The 18,514-nt window shown below is 35.2% G+C and overlaps 2 protein-coding genes across 2 annotated transcripts in view; one reads left to right on the top strand and one right to left on the bottom strand.

The window, feature by feature from the left end:
• The window catches only part of trim101 (tripartite motif containing 101), a 120,011-nt gene that overhangs the window by 41,148 nt on the left and 60,349 nt on the right, over positions 1-18,514 (bottom strand). The gene's annotated exons all lie outside the window — the stretch shown is intronic.
• Positions 2,222-18,469, top strand: srms (src-related kinase lacking C-terminal regulatory tyrosine and N-terminal myristylation sites). The gene is made up of 8 exons (XM_073875102.1): positions 2,222-3,155; positions 5,120-5,241; positions 5,979-6,141; positions 9,895-10,046; positions 10,611-10,769; positions 13,819-14,000; positions 15,461-15,617; positions 17,416-18,469. Exons 1-8 carry the CDS (start codon positions 2,809-2,811, stop codon positions 17,613-17,615), a joined length of 1,482 nt encoding a protein of 493 aa, XP_073731203.1. The 5' UTR covers positions 2,222-2,808; the 3' UTR covers positions 17,616-18,469.

The following is an 18,514-nucleotide window of genomic DNA, read 5'->3' on the forward strand; positions in this document are numbered from 1 at the left end:
CGCATTTTCTTATAGTCCCAAACACTCTTTAGTTAAAAAAACACATGCACGGATGGTCATACGGGTTCTGGCTTTGCATTCAGGTGTGACGCTGGTTATGGTTGCTGCTAAACTACACAATTAAAGTGGTCTGGTTTGATTAGATTAGATGTAAAGCTCTGAAGAAGAAAAAAATGTAAAACAACTTGATTTTTATTTTTTTACCACAGTTCTGTACAGCTGCATTCAAATTAACGTGGTTTCTGTTTTAGTCCTCTGTTATAATTTCTTGGTGCTTTGGATCTTTTCCATTCCGTCGGTTTTCTCCTGATTTCTCCTACTGTATAAGGAGCTGCAGATGTCGGCTCTGGTTTTGATATGTACCTAATACCAATGTGAAACCGTCTCTTTCCTCCTCATTTTGGACTCAGTGGAAGTGTGATGTTTACATGTACAGATTTATGAAATTCTTTTTTCCTCATTTTTTGCTGTTGCTATGTTTATTTTCAAATGCTTTCCCTTTTTCCTTCTTAGGCATTGCTTAATTTCATCTGATTTTTTATAGTTAAGGGAAATGGGACTTGCAGCATAAAATTCAATGTATTTACAGTTATAGGCAGTATATCTGTCTAGGAAACTCCTTAAAATTATTGCCTTCAGGCCAAGCCCAATCTTTTTTTATTTACTGCTGTCACTAGATGTACAAAATGAAGATATTTCCTCTGACAATTGAGGAAAACATGGCTATTTTTTGTTAATGATTAAAAGCCATTATCGCACCCTGCATCTGGTGCAGACGTCAAGTATTACAGTAAGAGAACAGCAAAGTATAATCCTCAGGTAAATGATTACTGTTTTATAGTTAAAAAAAGTCGTCTTATTGGCAACCCCATTTCCCTATTTAATAACCATAATATATATCATACAAATTTTTTATATTTATTGTGTTATATATATATAACAGTGAAAATTTTCTTTTCAGTACATGTGGCTAAATATTTTAATTCCTTAGAAGTGTTGATAAATACATATGTGAAAAAACAGAAAGACTGAATGAAAAAAATCATTTTCTGTTGTTTAATGCAAAACAGCATGGGTGGCTCCTAACATATCACTTTCATTAATAAAAACCAATGAGATTTCAGATGAAGCTTTCTTTGGTGGGATGTCACTGCTAAAATATGACATTGTGACCGTTTTTTCTTCCAAACTGTACGTCACAATGATAAATATACTAATAAAACAGTGTGCTATATATCAAATCTCTAGTAGCTATATTTATTATTCTGGAACCCCTTTAAAGGGCCGTTTGAGGGTAAAGACTTGAGTTTATGGGTAGGGGGTGTAAAAACAAAGATAGCTGTACAAACGTGTGTGTGTGTGTGTGTGTGTGTGTGTGTGTGTGTGTGTGTGTGTGTGTGTGTGTGTGTGTGTGTGTGTGTGTGTGTGTGTGTGTGTGTGTGTGTGTGTGTGTGTGTGTGTGTGTGTGTGTGTGTGTGTGTGTGTGTGTGTTTGAATACGTGGATCATGAGGAATTAATACAAATCTGTATAATAGCATGCATAGGCTATTACAACATAAACATGGCAGCAAACTAATGGCTTAAAATATAATGAATACACTATACTACATTTTTCTGATGTTTAGGGGATAAAAAAATGTGTGAGTTAAGCATTAAACCATTCCCTGTTAAAAAAAAACAATAGACACAATCACAGAAATTCTATTGGATTTATTGGTTTTAATGGGAATTTTATTGATTGTATTGGAAACTATAACGGTCTCTGTTGGTCTCTACTGGTATGTGTTGGGTTCTATTGGTGGGGGCATTAAATCCTAATGGAATATGTCCCAAAACACACTACAAAAAGGAATTTTGTTGTGGTTTTAAAAGCTAATGGTTCCTATTGGTATTTTAATGGAACCATTAGGAATTTCTGTAATGGTTTTATTGTTTTTTTTTTCAGCAGGGTTATGCAGCCTATGGAAATATACCATGCCAACATGAATGTGTGTGTATGTGGTGATGGAGAGGAGAGGGGGTTCTGCTGTGTAAGTAAAATGTAAAACATAAAAAGTAACTCAATATCCAAACATGTCAAAATGTGTGAAAGGGTTTAAATTAAGAGTTTAAATTAAAATACTGGAAAATAAATAAATGTATAAAGTATACCACAATGTACAGGTAGGCTAAACAACACCCATGCGTTGTAAGGTAATCGAGTAGGTTTTTTCAACCACGCAAAGCAGTTTTGCTGACGCAAATGAATGTCCACAAATAACGCATTCTTGACAAGGACGCGTTTTAATGAAGGCAAATATCGTTTCAACGACGGTTTATAAACAAATGTTGAAGGTTTGCACAGTGAACAGATGATCGCACTACAGGACACGAAGATCTATCGCAGCCAAAGTTACGTTTTGCTTCGGAGCAGCGCGAGGCACCAAACGCTGCGGCACGCGCAACACGCAGCGACCCACCGCAACGGTCGTTCTGACTGAGGAAAAACGCGGTCGGTGAATATAGATGAAAATAGCATTTCTTCGAGCTAAACAAACCACAGCATTCGTCTCACTTAACTCCAGCATGTGTTTTCCGCATACCTACAGCGCGATTGTTTGTTTGTGTGTGATCCATCCCGAAACGGAACCGGTTTCACCTGATCCTCCTCTATGTCACCGCGTTGGCTGAACAAAGGGGATCCCGGTGTGCTATCGCGACGGACCTTCGATAAGAAACCCGTACACCTCCTTATTTCAACCGCAAAGTGCCAAAAATACTGGCTGCCCTGGCGTCCGTCACCGGAGTCCTAGAAAGAGAGGGTTGGGATGGAGAACTGCTGTCGCAGCTGTATGCCATGTCTGAAGTGCTTATGGGACTGGATATGGCCCGAATTTTACCACACGAACACCGCTTACCCGGCCGAAATCCCCACCATCTCAGGTGATATCCGGATCCCGGCGCCCAAGAAGAAACCGACGCAGCTCTACGCGGCTCTTTTTGACTTTGTGGCCCGCAGTGAAGAAGAGCTCAGTGTGAAAGAAGGGGACAAATTGTCTGTTATAGAAAAGAGGGGGGATTATGTGCTTGCCAAAAAGCTCACCGGATCACTGGAGTCCGGTCTTGTACCGGCCAATTACGTGGCCCTGGTACAGGATGAATTTGCCAATTATAAGTAAGTCCTACTTACTAAAGAACATACATTTTACTATAATAAACACTGACAGAAATTTGATTAACAAATGTGTTTACATATATGTTCATATATCAGATATTTTGTATAGGATTTAATATATTGTCTTGAACCTTACCCTAAAAATTAAAGTATACTACATTATAGTTGATCAATACTATAGCTATTACTCCAGAAAACAATAGTGTACATTAACAAAGTGTAGTAATTACTTTGATATACAACAGTATACTACAATTAACTAGTTTATTATAGTAAATATTTAAATAATACATTTACATTATATTTAGTCATTTTGCAGACGATCCAAAGCGACTAACATATCAAATATTAAATTTAGTAAATATACGACATTATTTACTACAGTTCACTATAGTAAATATTTCAGCATTTACTACATTATAATTCAGTTTCATACTGTTTTGTCATGTGAGCTAATAGACGTTTAGATTAGTGAGAAACCTATTTGAGTTAAACATTTATGATCACTTGATCCGTATCAGCTATGTGCGCACCTTTATCTTAGAGAGATGAATGAAGACAGCGCGTGCACGCGCACACAGGTAAAATGTGATGTGCAGATAACTTGATGTACTGCACAGTGTTTTCTCAGTTTGATTGGTTCATGTTTCTGCACAGTCTGCTTCCTAATAGCTTCACGTTTATTCATCAAGACAACGAGAGTGTTTTTATTTTTTCATTGTTTTCGAATTGTTTTGTACTTCTGTAATGGGATCAGTCCATTAAAGGTCTCCCAGAGACCATTGACATGTAACGGCCTGCTACTGTACAGTATTTCGGTGTTCTGTAGCCTATGGTATAATACACCTGTCACCTGGCGCAGTTTCACTGAAACTCACGCAGCATGCGCGCCCTGCCGCGCCCATATTTAACATGGCAACACTTTGCATGACGCCACCGTGTTTACTGTGACAAACTGAACGTGGTTAATGTGGGTTAAACGTGAGCCTTTCTCGCAATTGAATACATGCAAATAGTTATTTTAAAGTGTATTTATTTTATACTTCCTAAAAATAAATGAAGATTCAACGGCCAGAAAATAAAAAGATCATCCCGGAAAATAAAACCATTAAAGCTCATCCCTAAAAATAAACAAATAAATTCATAACAATCATATTCATTTAAATAACTACTCATAAGATTAGCATTACTATATAATTGTAACTATAACATTTTATTTTTAATCTTTTCTATTCACAGTATGGAGATTCTTATTCAATTCTTACTACTGTCAAATAATACATTTTACAACAATAATACCCTAATTTAAAGGCAGTATAACAAATATGCCTGCTATTATGATGTATAAATACTTGCAATTTAATTGTTATGATTATTTCTTTCAACATAAAAGGATTCATATTATTAAACTTTGAGATTGGGTGGCGATATTCTTAAATTGCATGAAACAAATGTCACAATGCAAAAAATAGAGTCTCTAAACCAGTGTTTCTCAACCAGGGGCCCACTTTAGGAGGCTTTAGATGACCTAAAATTATTCAGAATAATACAAAACAACACTCTAAAGATGTCTGGGTTATTTTTGACCCTTAGTGGGTGGATGTTGGACGGAACACGTGCTGGGTAAGAATTGGCCCATGCTGGGTCAAAAATGACCCAATGTTGGGTTGTTGTTTTTATGCAACCATGGGGTATAATTACCCAACAGTTGGGTCAAAATAACCCAGCATTGGGTCAGATTTTAACCCGGCACGTGTTCTGTCCAATATTTACATTTTTAGAGTGAAATATTTAAATTGTGTAGTGGACAATAAGGGGGGCTTGAATTGATAAAGGTTAAGAACCCTTGTTCTAAACAGGCTTCATATTTTTTAAGGATCTGATAATGTCTTATTTCTTCACTATTGGCAAGTAATTGTTTATTCAGTGAGGTATTAATCTGTGCTCTGTGTGTTTGTTTACAGATGGTACTATGGGAATATAAACAGACAAAAAGCTGAGAGTCTCCTTCTGGCTTCTCAGAATAAAACCGGTTCGTTTTTAGTACGGATCAGTGAGAGCCACAGTGATGAATATACAATCTCAGGTTTGTTTTTTTTCTCTTTTCTTCTCCCTCTGTGTTATACATTTTGTCATTTGAATGGTCTTTACACGCTTGCTATTTCCTCAAACATCTCTTGCATCTTTATCTTCTTTCTTTATCCAGTTTTCTGTCTGATCTAACAGCATAGTGCCCCTTTCTAAAATCTCTGTGTTTTTTCCTCATCCTTTCAGACTACACAACATCTCTGTTTTTGTTAATCTCCTGCAGTTTGTCACACCATATTGTGCTTCCATATTCAGCTGACTAAGTGTTTTCTGTCTCCTTTGGAAGATGGCAATAGAAAAGCGAGCTGTTTTTGTCTTTAAAGGTGCAGTGTGTAATTTTTAAAAGGATCTCTTGACAGAAATTCAAAATAATATACAAAACTATATTATCAGGGGTGTATAAAGACCTTTTTATAATAACAGTTATGTTTTTAAAACCTTAGAATGAGCCATTTTTATCTACATACACAGAGGGTCCCCTTACATTTTGTGCCATAATTTTTCTACTTTTTACAAAGTTGTCTCCGTCGATGACATGTTTTTCCGGTGGTGGCTACTGTAGCTTCTCTATGCGTTTCAAAAGCGAGGGGTGAGCAGTGGACTGAGCTGTTGGTTGCAATTCGCAATCTCACCACTAGATGCTTCTTAAATTTTACACACTGCACCTTTAAAACAAAGCAAGATAAATCATGACTGTGTATGGGGAAAAATATGATTTTATTCTTTGCTTTACAGCCAGAAGTGAAAATCGTGTCTTCCATTTTCGTATTCGTCGATCGGCGATTGGTGCTTACTTTGTATCCGAAAAGATCTCTTTTGCTACTCTGGATGAGCTTATCAAATATTACCAGAACAATTCCAAAAGTCTGGGATGTCCCCTAGACCAGCCATGTGTACAGCAAGTATGCATCTCTTAATGTTTTATACACACACACGCACACACGCGCGCACACACACACACACACACACACACACACACACACACACACACACACACACACACAGACACACACACACACCAGAAACATCTGTATGATTCATTGGCATGTCTTACTATCCTAATTTTAGACATCAATGTCTGTTCTCAAGAAAGTAATGCTCATAAATAGCCATTACGTTATGGGTATCAGTTCTGCATTAGAAATGCCATTACCGATATGAAGAAGCAGTCTGTTTCTAGTGAAGTGGACATGGGTAGCGCTTCTACTAGGCCATGGTTCCTTAATTTTTAAGTTTTCAGCTGTCTTAAAGGAAATGTTCACCCAAATATGAGATTGTCTCATAATTTACTTATCCTCAGGCCATCTCAGATGTATATGACATTCTTTCTTCAGTTGAACACAAGAATAATTTAATATTGAAATTGTTTTCAAATATAGAGGTCAACATGGTGATTCTCCAAAATGCATATAAATATATTCTTGAAATAATTGAGTAGATAATGATACTATTTTTATTGATTAAAACATTGCATATCCATAGAGTATTACGGAGATTAGTGCAGTAACTTCAGATGCATGTAGCATCTAATCACAAGTAAATCGACATTATTGACGTGCTCCCATTTTTAACTCATTTTCAGGAAAAACATTAAGTAAGGGATAATGTATAGCAGTGGCGCCGGTGACTTCTTTTTTCGAGGACGATCGTCGCGAAGTTCGTCACAACATGTATGTAGCCCGTCGTGTGTGTGGTTCGTGATTTCAAAATATGTGTTCTGCGCGTCGTGTGATCTTATGTGCATGACGTGTCTTGTCAAAATAAGTGCCTGCTGCAGATGCATCTAAAGGGTTTATGATAAAAAAGATGCTGGCGGTTGCCAGATACTCGCATAATCTCATGCGTAATCAGAGTTTACTGTCAAGGGAGTGTCTTGTGTGTATTTTGTGAACGTGAGCGTCTCTTTTATCATAAACGGTTTTGACTCGTGTGCAGGCGCTTGTTTTGACAAAACACGTGATGCACATGACGCAACAAACACATGTTTTGAAAACACGAGCAAAACACATAAGACTCTGTATACATGTTTTGAATTTGCGCCCCTCGGATGAGCAGTCATGAGCCGCCACTGATGTATAGGCAGCCGGTTGTTATTGCATAAATAATTCCCAACAGTGTGATCATTACCCAAAACTGGGTTCATTTCACGATAACAACCAACTGGTTATACATTATCCTGCTTATAACATGGCTATTTTATCAGCTTATTTTTAAAAATACAGACCTTCCACAAGGAAAACCCATTAATTTTTGGTTTTAAGATAAGACATGACGTTGAAATGTCATGCTATTTGGTTTAATAATTTGTAAATATAATGTCATATATGTTATTTAAAGACATATTCATATTTAGTTTGGTGTAATATTAAACTGTACCAGTCAAAATGACTTGCAGCATCTGGGTTACAGTGTTTTATTAGTATTAGTATCAGTGTTGGGGGTAACGCATTACAAGTAACTTGAGTTACGTAATAATATTACTTTTCTGAAGTAACGAGTAAAGTAACGCATTACTTTTTAAATGTACATATTAATATTTAAGTTACTTTTTCAAAAAAAGTAACTCAAGTTACTTTTTTAGTTTAATTAATTTGATTAAAAAATATGTACTGAATTAAACTAAACTTATGCACTCTCTGTGCCTGTGTGGAAACAGTTTGAGTCAGAAACTGAGATGGCATGCCAGAGCTAAACATTTTTGTGATGAAATATGCAATTTCTGAATGCAGAACTTTTCAGTCAAAAAAACACCTGCAAGGCCTGAAAGAGATCAAGCTTTAGCCAAGAAAAAGTAACGCAAAAGTAACTAAAAGTAACGTAAGAATTACTTTCCATGAAAAGTAACTAAGTAATGCAATTAGTTACTTTTTTTGGGACTAACTTAATATTGTAATGCATTACTTTTAAAAGTAACTTTCCCCAACACTGATTAGTATTAGTATTATCTGATAATCACAAACCTGCAAATGTCGCGACTGGCCAATCAGAATCAAGCATTCCAACGAGCCGTATAACAAGTGTTAATAACAGAACCCATTGGCCAATCTGTGCACTATATTATTCTATGACTTCTGTGTCAAACTACTTAAAATATTTCTGTGAGTAGCTGTTAAGGTGTGTGGATCCGCATATTTTAACATGGTGACTGTGAAATATGACGTTCCTGGATCAGCATCTTTTGTTGATCCTAAAAACAACTGAAGACACACCTTTTCCTTATATGCTTGACTAATCTTTAGCAATCCTTAATTTGTCATTGTTCAACTCCGTTTAATGTTATAAAAAATGCTTATGCTTCTCCCTAACTTTAAAGTTAATCCTACTTGTAATAGATTTGTGTACAGTGCTTTAGATAAAAATGTCTGATAAATGAATAAATGTACACTGTAAAAAAAATCCGTAGAAATTATAATGTTATTGCAGCTGGGATCCCGGTAAATTGCCGTGGATTTGAATTTATGTTGTTTGCTGGCAATAGTTTGTTCAAGGTTGAATAAATTTTGAATATTGGCGGGTCTTTGTCTTTACAGAATGGAACTATACAATAAAAGCCTCATGCAAAGCATTCTGGGAAGCAGAAATCATCATCAAACTTTTTCTGTTTTTTGCTTCAGATTTTGTTTCCCAGAATGTTTTGCTTGATGCTGTTTTTTCTAGTTTTATTCTGTAAAGACAAAGAATTGTAAATGTTTAATGTTCATTTAACTTTGAACAAAATGTTGCCAGTAATAACATAACGTTACCGGCAACCCAGCTGCAAATTTCTACGGAATTTTTTTACAGTGTAATATTCCTATCAAACTAATTATACGCTAGACATCTCCCTAAACTACATTATAATGTTATCTAATTTTAACCATTAACCAGCCCTAAACTCAAAGGTTTTATTAAGCTTCACACCCAATCCTAAGTCTAATGATAGTTAAGAAATAGATGTTTATTATTTTGTTTTTGACAATATATCTTGTTCCAGGAGCAATAAGATCACCATCTAAGTCAAATAAATTATATAATCGCCATAAAAAATATTTTTTAACAAATATACTTATAAATTTACTTTACAGATGATAAATTTTCATTTTATACAAACAATTTAAGTGCTAAGTTTGAATGTTTTCATTCTTAATAGTTATACATGCCATACCTATACATACATTTAGTTTGTTTACATATTAAAAATATCATGGAACTGATCGTTTAGCTAGAAACTTTAATGCTTTGTGTTTAGCGTTCCTAGACTTACTAACGTAATACAATTTTATCTTCCTATTATATTTATGCAGTTTACTAAATCTACTTACTTACTAGTATTACACGTTTGATCTACATGGTTTATCCTCTCTGCTGTTGTAGTTGATATCATAAAATAGTAGTTCTCAAACTTTAGGGTGCATCCATTTCATCATCCCCCTGGAAAGTTCATGACATAAAGCAAAAAAATCTCAAACTCTGAATTTGAATAAAGTGATCATCTTATGCGATGTAGTTCTGTATGTTGGTAACCTTATTTTTATAAAATGTCATAAAAGTCTGGCCTCCTTGGCACTGTCTCGTGGCCCTCAGTTTGAGAACCACTACCATAAACTGTGTTTGTCATATTAATGAATACGATTCCTGGAAGAGATCTCTTGTGACCTTTATTTGTTTATGTGCAAAGGGAGCTGTTTGACATGGAACCATGGGAGCGGCCGAGAGAGGAGTTTCAGCTTATTAAGAAACTCGGCGAAGGCCACTTTGGAGAGGTGTGGGAGGCTTTGTGGACCACCAAGAAGCAAAAAGTGGCTATCAAGATGCTCAAACAAGGTGTGACATTGCTTTACTTTCAGCTTCAAATGTGTGGAGTGCAATATATTTAAAAGCACTGAATGGTGCATTATGCTGCACAAAGGTGGTGAAATCTTGCATATATGCTGTGAAATCTAAGCATATGGGTTTTGTAATTTTGCTGCGTGAGCACCAATTCTGCTGCACACTAGAGAGTCTTTCATTTTTTGGAATATGAAGCAAGATTTAGAAATGGAAAGGAAAAATATTATAATGGAAAAAATATTTCTGAATTGATTTATTAAAAAGTTGTTCACCATGATCCCCATCATACCCTAAAAAAGGAATTTTGTTATATAAATATAGCATTATAAAAGTGTTAATATAAATGTTTTTTCACACATCTAAAAATAAAGGGGCTTTCAGAACACTGCCACAGAAAAACCATTTCACTTCCCCAAAAAAGCTTTCGGCAAAAGTTAAAAGAATCTGTTGTTTCTTTACTTACCAAGATGGTTTTTACTACAAAATATATTTTGTGAAATGTTTTAAGCACTTTTCAAGAGCACTTGTAAGCATTTGCTTTCTCATTGAACCCTGTAGAGGACACAAAGTTGGATGAATTTGTCAAGGAGGTCCACGCACTAAAGAACCTGCATCATCCTAAACTGATTCAGCTCTTGGCTCTCTGCACACGAGGAGAACCTGTTTATATCATCACTGAGCTCATGACTAAAGGAAGCCTGAAATCATACCTTTCTTGTAAGTGTCAAACAAAATGCTTTCATTTCCCGATACTCTTCCAGAATTGTGCATGTGTACATATAAATATTATTTTACAGTATCATAACAAAGCAGTGCTTAATGGATCTTACATGCTGCTATTATGGTTTGATTTTTTGTTTTTAGTTGATCATGCTAGCACCGATGCACATTTTTGCTTTATTTCACTGCTGTTTTAATTCTTTCTCATCAAAAATCAATTGAATTTTCTAACGTAGCTTTCATGTGCTTGACACTGAATTCGTTTTCACTCTCTTTATGGCCTGCATTTCCTTGTTTACCATACAAACTGTTGTGTACTAAATTACCACAGGTGTGAAAGTGAAAACCACAGCATACGCATGCAAAACTAACAATAGCCAAACATTCCCACGGACTTTGAATGTCAATTTGCAAATCAGACACATATTGCATGTCTATTTAATAAATATTTTGTATCATTTTGTTACGCCTTCTGAGCACTGATGGAACAATATTTTGTGCAGAAATGCTGTACTGTTAAAAATACTTTGCTGCCTTAAAATTTTTTGTTAAATCAACTCAGATTTACAAGTCATGTCAACAGAGATGAAAACTTGAGAAAAGTCAACTTAATTTTATAAGTTATAACAACTCACCTGTAGTTATAACAACTCATCTCTAGTCAAGATAAATAATAGTAAGTTGAAATGACTTGTATATCCGAGTTGATTTAACAAAAAAAATGTAAGGCCGCAAAGTATTTTTTACAGTGTGTAAAAAAATAATAAGCACTGAAAATGGTGCATTTTCAAACATTGCATCTTATGTTGACTTAAAGTCGCAATGACATTAAAATGAAAAACTGTCATTTGTTTTAGAATATTGTGGTATTTTTTACAAATTGCTTATTTGTCAGCTTCATAATCTTTTAAAAATACATGTGCCCTCATAATCTTTAAAGGATTAGTCAATTTTCTTTAAAAAAAATCTCACCACCATGTCATCCAAAATGTTGATGTCTTTCTTTGTTCAGTCAAGAAGAAATTATGTTTTCTGCGTAAACATTCCAGGATTTTTCTCATTTTAATGGACTTTAATGGATCCCAACACTTAACAGTTTTAATGCAGTTTAAAATTGCAGTTTCAAAGGACTCTAAACGATCCCAAACGGATGACGTATCGAAACTACGCCCCAGTGTTTACAAGTGTGGAGAAAGTGGACCGTTCCGACGTTGTTGTATGTGGAATGATACTAATTAATGTCTTTGTGTCAGTTTATTGTTTAAAATGGTCCACAAATGTGCGTTTCATATATGTAACACGTTACCTTTCAACGGCATTACGCAATTACGTGAGGTCGCGCTTGCCCTCACACAGCCGGAGGAAGAGGAGAAGTTGTGGTTTAAAAGTGCATATTTTTTATTTTTCTTGTCTAAAAGGACAATCGTTTCGCTAGATAAGAGCCTTATGCCTCGTTTGGGATCGTTTTGAGTCCTTTGAAACTGCAATGAATTAAAACTGTTAAGTGTTGGGGTCCATTAAAATGAGAAAAATCCTGGAATGTTTTCCTTAAAAAAACATAATTTCTTCAACATTTTGGACGACATGGTGGTGAGTGAATTATCTGGATTTTTTTTTAAAGAAAATTTACTAATATTTTTTATTTTTCTTGTCTAAAAATTTTTCTTGTCTAAAAATTTTTCTTGTCTAAAAGGACAATCGTTTCGCTAGATAAGAGCCTTATGCCTCGTTTGGGATCGTTTTGAGTCCTTTGAAACTGCAATGAATTAAAACTGTTAAGTGTTGGGGTCCATTTAAATAAGAAAAATCCTGGAATGTTTTCCTTAAAAAAACATAATTTCTTCAACATTTTGGACGACATGGGGGTGAGTGAATTATCTGGATTTTTTTTAAAGAAAATTTACTAATCCTTTAACCAAAAATCCCCTAAAATGCGATCTCTTTTTACATCCGGTCATTTGATATGGTAGGTGGGCGGGGTCCGCAAATAGCAGCGTGACCCAACTTCAAACCGTCCAATCAGTTCTCAATGGACGAATTTAAGTTATTTACTTATTTCAAAAGCTGTTTTACTTGGACAGGGAAATTAAGGCAGTCGCTACTTCCGTTTCATGGCGACTTTAATAATGTTTATAATCATAATGACATACAATACGGTTTAAAAGTCTGAGACCACACTGCTTGTTTTGCATTTTATTAATGTTAGATTTTTTTAAATGTGAATATCAAAGTATTTGGGCACAGATACTGGATAAAACAAAATTAAGCATTCCTATTACTGTGAATAGGGGGCAATGCAATGCTTAGTATGGCTGCTCTGGCGTCTGAAGTCCCGCCTTCCAGAAAAAAAAACCACTCATCAATCAATAAACACTGATGATTCTCTGGTACCTCGAAGTTTGAGCACAATTTGAGCTTAAAGGGATAGTTTACCGAAAAATTTAAAGTAACAAAATGTAAAGAAGAATTATTTACTTATCCCTAAGTTGTTCTAAACTTTCTTTGGTCTGCTGAATACAAATCAACATATTAAAAAAAAATTATAACAAAGCAGATCAGGGCCACTATTGACTTACATACTATGGAAATGAATGGTGCCCCAGATCTGTTTGGTTTTTAACATTTTAAAAATATCTTCTTTTGTGTTCAGCAGAACAAAGGCATTTATAAAGGCTTGTAACAACTTGAAGATGAGTAAATTTGACAGAATTGTAAGTTTCCTGTGAACTATCCCTTTAAGAAATAAAAGTTATGGTACCGTTGATGCCAGGTTTAATTGTTGGTTGGAAATATGTTGTGTAATTGTGATTTTAGCACATGATTTTAGAGATATCAAATAGATAGGACTTTAGTGTTGCATGACTAAAAAACTGCCCGGAGGCGTTGCAAACATGGCACACTTTCCGTAAAGGGACTTTGGTATGGGTTATTATGGCCCTTGTTGTTTGAAGAAATCATCCACATTAAGATAAACTTCACAAATGCGTGTAAACCTGTTGATCCATGTTATGATGATGTTTTTCTAACATGTAATCTGTTCCTGTAGCATCAGAGGGTCAGTTATTGACCTCTGCTCACCTGATCCACATGGCTGGTCAGATAGCAGAAGGTATGGCTTATCTGGAGGACCGACACATTGTCCACAGAGACCTGGCTGCTAGAAACATCCTTGTTGGAGATGACTTGGTGTGCAAGGTGGCTGACTTTGGTCTAGCTCGCATCATCAAGGTAATTACGACCATGATGTCAAAACTGCTTTCTGTCAAAGCTCATTTTCTATTCAAAGGTATTTAAGTTGTGTAAGGGCTTCTCACCCCCACATAAACAGGTGGATTTATTAGAGAAGTATCTCATTCAGCAGTGATATGCTCACTTTTATTGCTGCTGCTGTTGTTATTACCTATGACCTAAATGCCTGCTAGTATAGTCACAACATAACACACATACAGTATGAGGTCATGTCGCTTTAGAAAGCCACTGACCAATTCACAATCATAAACATTTTTGATTGACTTCTCTTTTCTCTTTTTGCTTCTGCTCTAACTGGAATATAAATCTTACTGTAAAAAAATTCCTTGTTGCACTTCAGTTTTTAGGTTTAATCTACTTGAATTTACAATTCATTTCAACTTTCTTGACTATCTTGAGGAGATGTATATATAAAATAATAAAATAAAGTTGAATTACCTTTAGTTTTTTCAACTTTATTTGCATAATATATAGCAACTCCTCACTAGTCAAGAAAGTTGAAATTAATTGTAAATTCAAGTAGATTAAACTTGAAAAATGAATGCAACAAGAATTTTTTCACAGCGTACACTGTTAAAATATGTACCCCATCTGTCACTGGGAAAGTACCCTTGGTACATTTGGTACAAATATGTATCTTTTGAGGTACAAATATGAGGTACTAATAGACTGTGAACAAAGTTGTCTCAACTTAAATAGAGTAAGTTACTTGGCTGGCTTAAAATGTTTAATATTTTGAAGTAATTTTTAGTAAAACTTTTATGGCAACCAAGGCTGCATTCAGCCCAGACGAAATGTTGCACAATCCTTTTTAAACAGAAACGGTGATGCGTTGAACACCCTGTTTTGATGACGCAAGAGTTGCAGCTATGGCAGCTAAGAAGGCCATTCTTTATGTTGTTTTGAAGAATTTTTGGAGCCTGATGAAATTGTTATAAATACCTGTTTAATACTGTTAAATACACTCATCTTGCTCTTCATAATAAGACACATTTGTAAACTACTTAACTTGGACGCATTGTGCGAGTTGTCTTTTTAATACCTCGTGGTTTATATCATGTTGCTGCTGATTGGGCTGATATTTTTGACACAACTACCAAACAAGATCGTATATCAAACCTGTTGCACACCGTTTCCAGGAAACATGTCGTTTAACCCAGAAACCGTAGCAAATTTTTGTGCACTGGTTTTGAGCTTGAATGTGCCCCAGGTAACTTACTCTTTTAAGTTAAACCAACAAATCGTTTTGAATTCTTTAGGTCCAAATCTGTAGTTTTTGTAAGGGTACGGCCCCAATGACAGCTCGGGTACTCTAAAGCATGTGACCGATTGCTTGTGTTGTTTTTTAAATCATTTTGGATAATAGCGTCTGCTAAAATCACACAGCTAGGATTGAACATAAATATGAAATAAGTGATTTTAACTGTTTTTGTGTGTAGGACAGCGTGTATACAGCTAGCAGAAGCACTAAGATACCCGTGCGGTGGACGGCTCCAGAAGCGGCACTGTACCAGCGCTTCTCAGTGAAATCTGATGTTTGGTCATTTGGAGTGCTGCTTTATGAGATGATGTCACGTGGAAAGATGCCATATGATGGTATGAGTCACTCTGATGGCTTCAGGATTCATCCATATCACACTGTTAGATGGTTTCTTGCATAGAAGAACCATTTTTGGTTTTTCAGGATTAATATTTAATCCTCGTATTCATGCTTTATGATTTTTACACTGTACTTGTTATGCTTGGGTTAACCTTCTTGCATATTTGTGAACAGGGCTAGAACATTGGCAAATGTAGCTAGAGACAGCCAGTCGACCTGTTAACTGCTTGTTTTACTGTGAAAATGATGCCACTATCCATGTTGATCCACGTTGGCTGTTTATAGCACATAAATTAACTGTATAACACAATCTGTTTCACTCACAAAATTTGTATGTATTTAAGGATGTGGCTAATTTGTGAAAATTCGTACAACCACGTGTATATATATATATATATATATATATATATATATATATATATATATATATATATATATATATATATATATATATATATATATATATATATATATATATATATATATATATATATATATATATATATACATTTATTTATTTATTTATTTATTTACCACAGTTTGGGGTTAACCCCTCAAATCAAGCAGGGTTTTATAAACTTCCTTAAAAAATCAACACAATCTCACAGGAATTCGTACATGTTTTATGGAGTGGCTAATTCGTATAAATTCGTACGACCACATTTAGACATTTTTGTATGATTTTCTTTCGCCACTGGGAGTTGGCGTTAACAGCAGGGTTTTATTATTGTTTTTTATAATAATTGTACGTGTACATTTTGTACGAATTCATACGAATTAGCCAACTCGTTAAATATGTTCAAATTCCCATAAGATCATGCTGAAAAAATATTGCTAGAAAATTAAACTTGTGATTCGAATCTTTGCTGTAAAGGCAATGTTTTAAAAGATTACCTTGATCTAAGGACAGTGTATTAAGATGTATTATTTTATTATGAAACATGCCAAATTCTTATGCTGCGTCACCTACTTCCATACTATATAGTAGGCAAAAATCAGTATGTGAGGCGAATAGTATGTCTGAATTCATAGTATTCAGAAAATAGTATGCGATAAAGTACACTGAAGACCTACTACTTTTAGCAACATTTTTAAGTGTACATTCGATGGACACTTCAATGTCCCTTGACGTGAGACCTTGCAAACTGAGGCGGCACCAAATTCAAAAAGTTGAATATAATGAAAATACCGAAAAATACAGGAGAAATACAGATTTCAGTGTTGCACTTACTTCTTTCAATGATGTAAAATCATAATTTTGCATCATTGAAAGCAGGAAGTCCAATATCTTTGTTAAGGGGGTGAGACTACAAACACCCCTTTTCCAGTGGTGTAGTGGTACCTGGAGAAGTGGGTATACTCTTACTTTATGTCCCATGTTTTTAAAGTAGAAGTGGGTATGCCATCAAATAAAGAAGTGGGTATACTCCGTATACCTGCGTATACCCTGCACTACACCACTGCCCTTTTCTCTGTCAAATAGGCACCAAATTTGAACTGTATGTAACATACATTTCGACTACAAATATGACACACTTTCAATAAAGATTAATGTTTCTAGGGGTGAAATGCTCCTTTAAATAACAGTTCACAGTTGTTCTGATTACATCAGTCAAAGGACATATAGATCACATGACAATAAAACATGGTGGATGCCGTATTTCCAAAATGTATTTATATTACACCCACATATACTATATAAAAACGTACTGTTTTAATGATACTTCACCTAAGCGTTACTGTTTTTACATGTATTTCATATGCATGCATATTTTGTGTCCTGTATAATTGCAGGTAAGAATAACAAGGAAGTTATGGAGCTCCTGTCATCGGGCTACAGGTTACCAAGTCCCAGTCGTTGCCCCCCGAACATCTACCGCATTATGATGACATGCTGGGACGCTGAGGCTTCCAAACGGCCTTCGTTTCATGCACTTCATAGTCAACTTGACAATATCTACTCCAGAATCTACTATAAAACCATTGAGGTTTAGTGTACTATACAATGAAAAGACTGAAGCATGATTGTGGAATACTGGGACAGAACGAGGAATGATGAAAAGACTTGCATGCACAAAAGTGCACAAATGCACAACGCTTAGTGTCAGTGGGAGATGTTTTTGATTGCTTGAATTAAATGAATGAAGTAAGGTGCAATTAATGTTTGCTTGTTAAAGGACTTCAGAGAGAAATAGTGTCTAAAAGAGTAAAAGTGATTCTCTTTAACCTGATAGGGCCAGATTATCTCTATAGCTTATCATTGGAACACTTGATCATCAGAAGCACTTTGTTATGCCTCAGTTATTATTCACATTGCGCTTCCTTATTTATATTGTGATAGGGTTGATCTGGCCCATTCGGTTAATGTAGGTTTAGTGGAAGGTTTTGTTTTCAGGTGAGAGTTATGTTTACAAATGATTCACCTGCCAAATAATGGACAGGCAACTATGAGAACGTGGAAATTATGGCCATTTTAAGTTACAATTGTTGAATGTTTTTAAAACAGCCTGCACAATTTTTTTTCTTTTTTAAACCAAGTGTATGATCTTAACACAAGCTCTCTCTCTAGTTAAGATCTAACACATGAGCCATATGACAGAAACGAGCTGGGAAGATTTCCTCATATCTGGTTTTGTAGAAATCACATTGATGTCATAATTCACTTAACAGAAAAGCCACATGAGTTTCACATGTGCTAATTCACATGAATTTTCATGAGAATCCCATTGGATGAAATACATGTTTTATTTCTGTAAAGAAAATTGTCTTCCAGTTTTACAAGAGCACCACTGAGTCTTCTATGTATTCTTCAGGATAACTCATGTAAATAAAATATTTTTACAATACACGTTTCTGCTTTTTCAATAAGCTGTTTGGAAAAACACTGTATTTA

The sequence above is a fragment of the Misgurnus anguillicaudatus genome, chromosome 13 (genome assembly GCF_027580225.2).
Source record: "Misgurnus anguillicaudatus chromosome 13, ASM2758022v2, whole genome shotgun sequence".
Classification (NCBI taxonomy): Eukaryota; Metazoa; Chordata; class Actinopteri; order Cypriniformes; family Cobitidae; genus Misgurnus; species Misgurnus anguillicaudatus.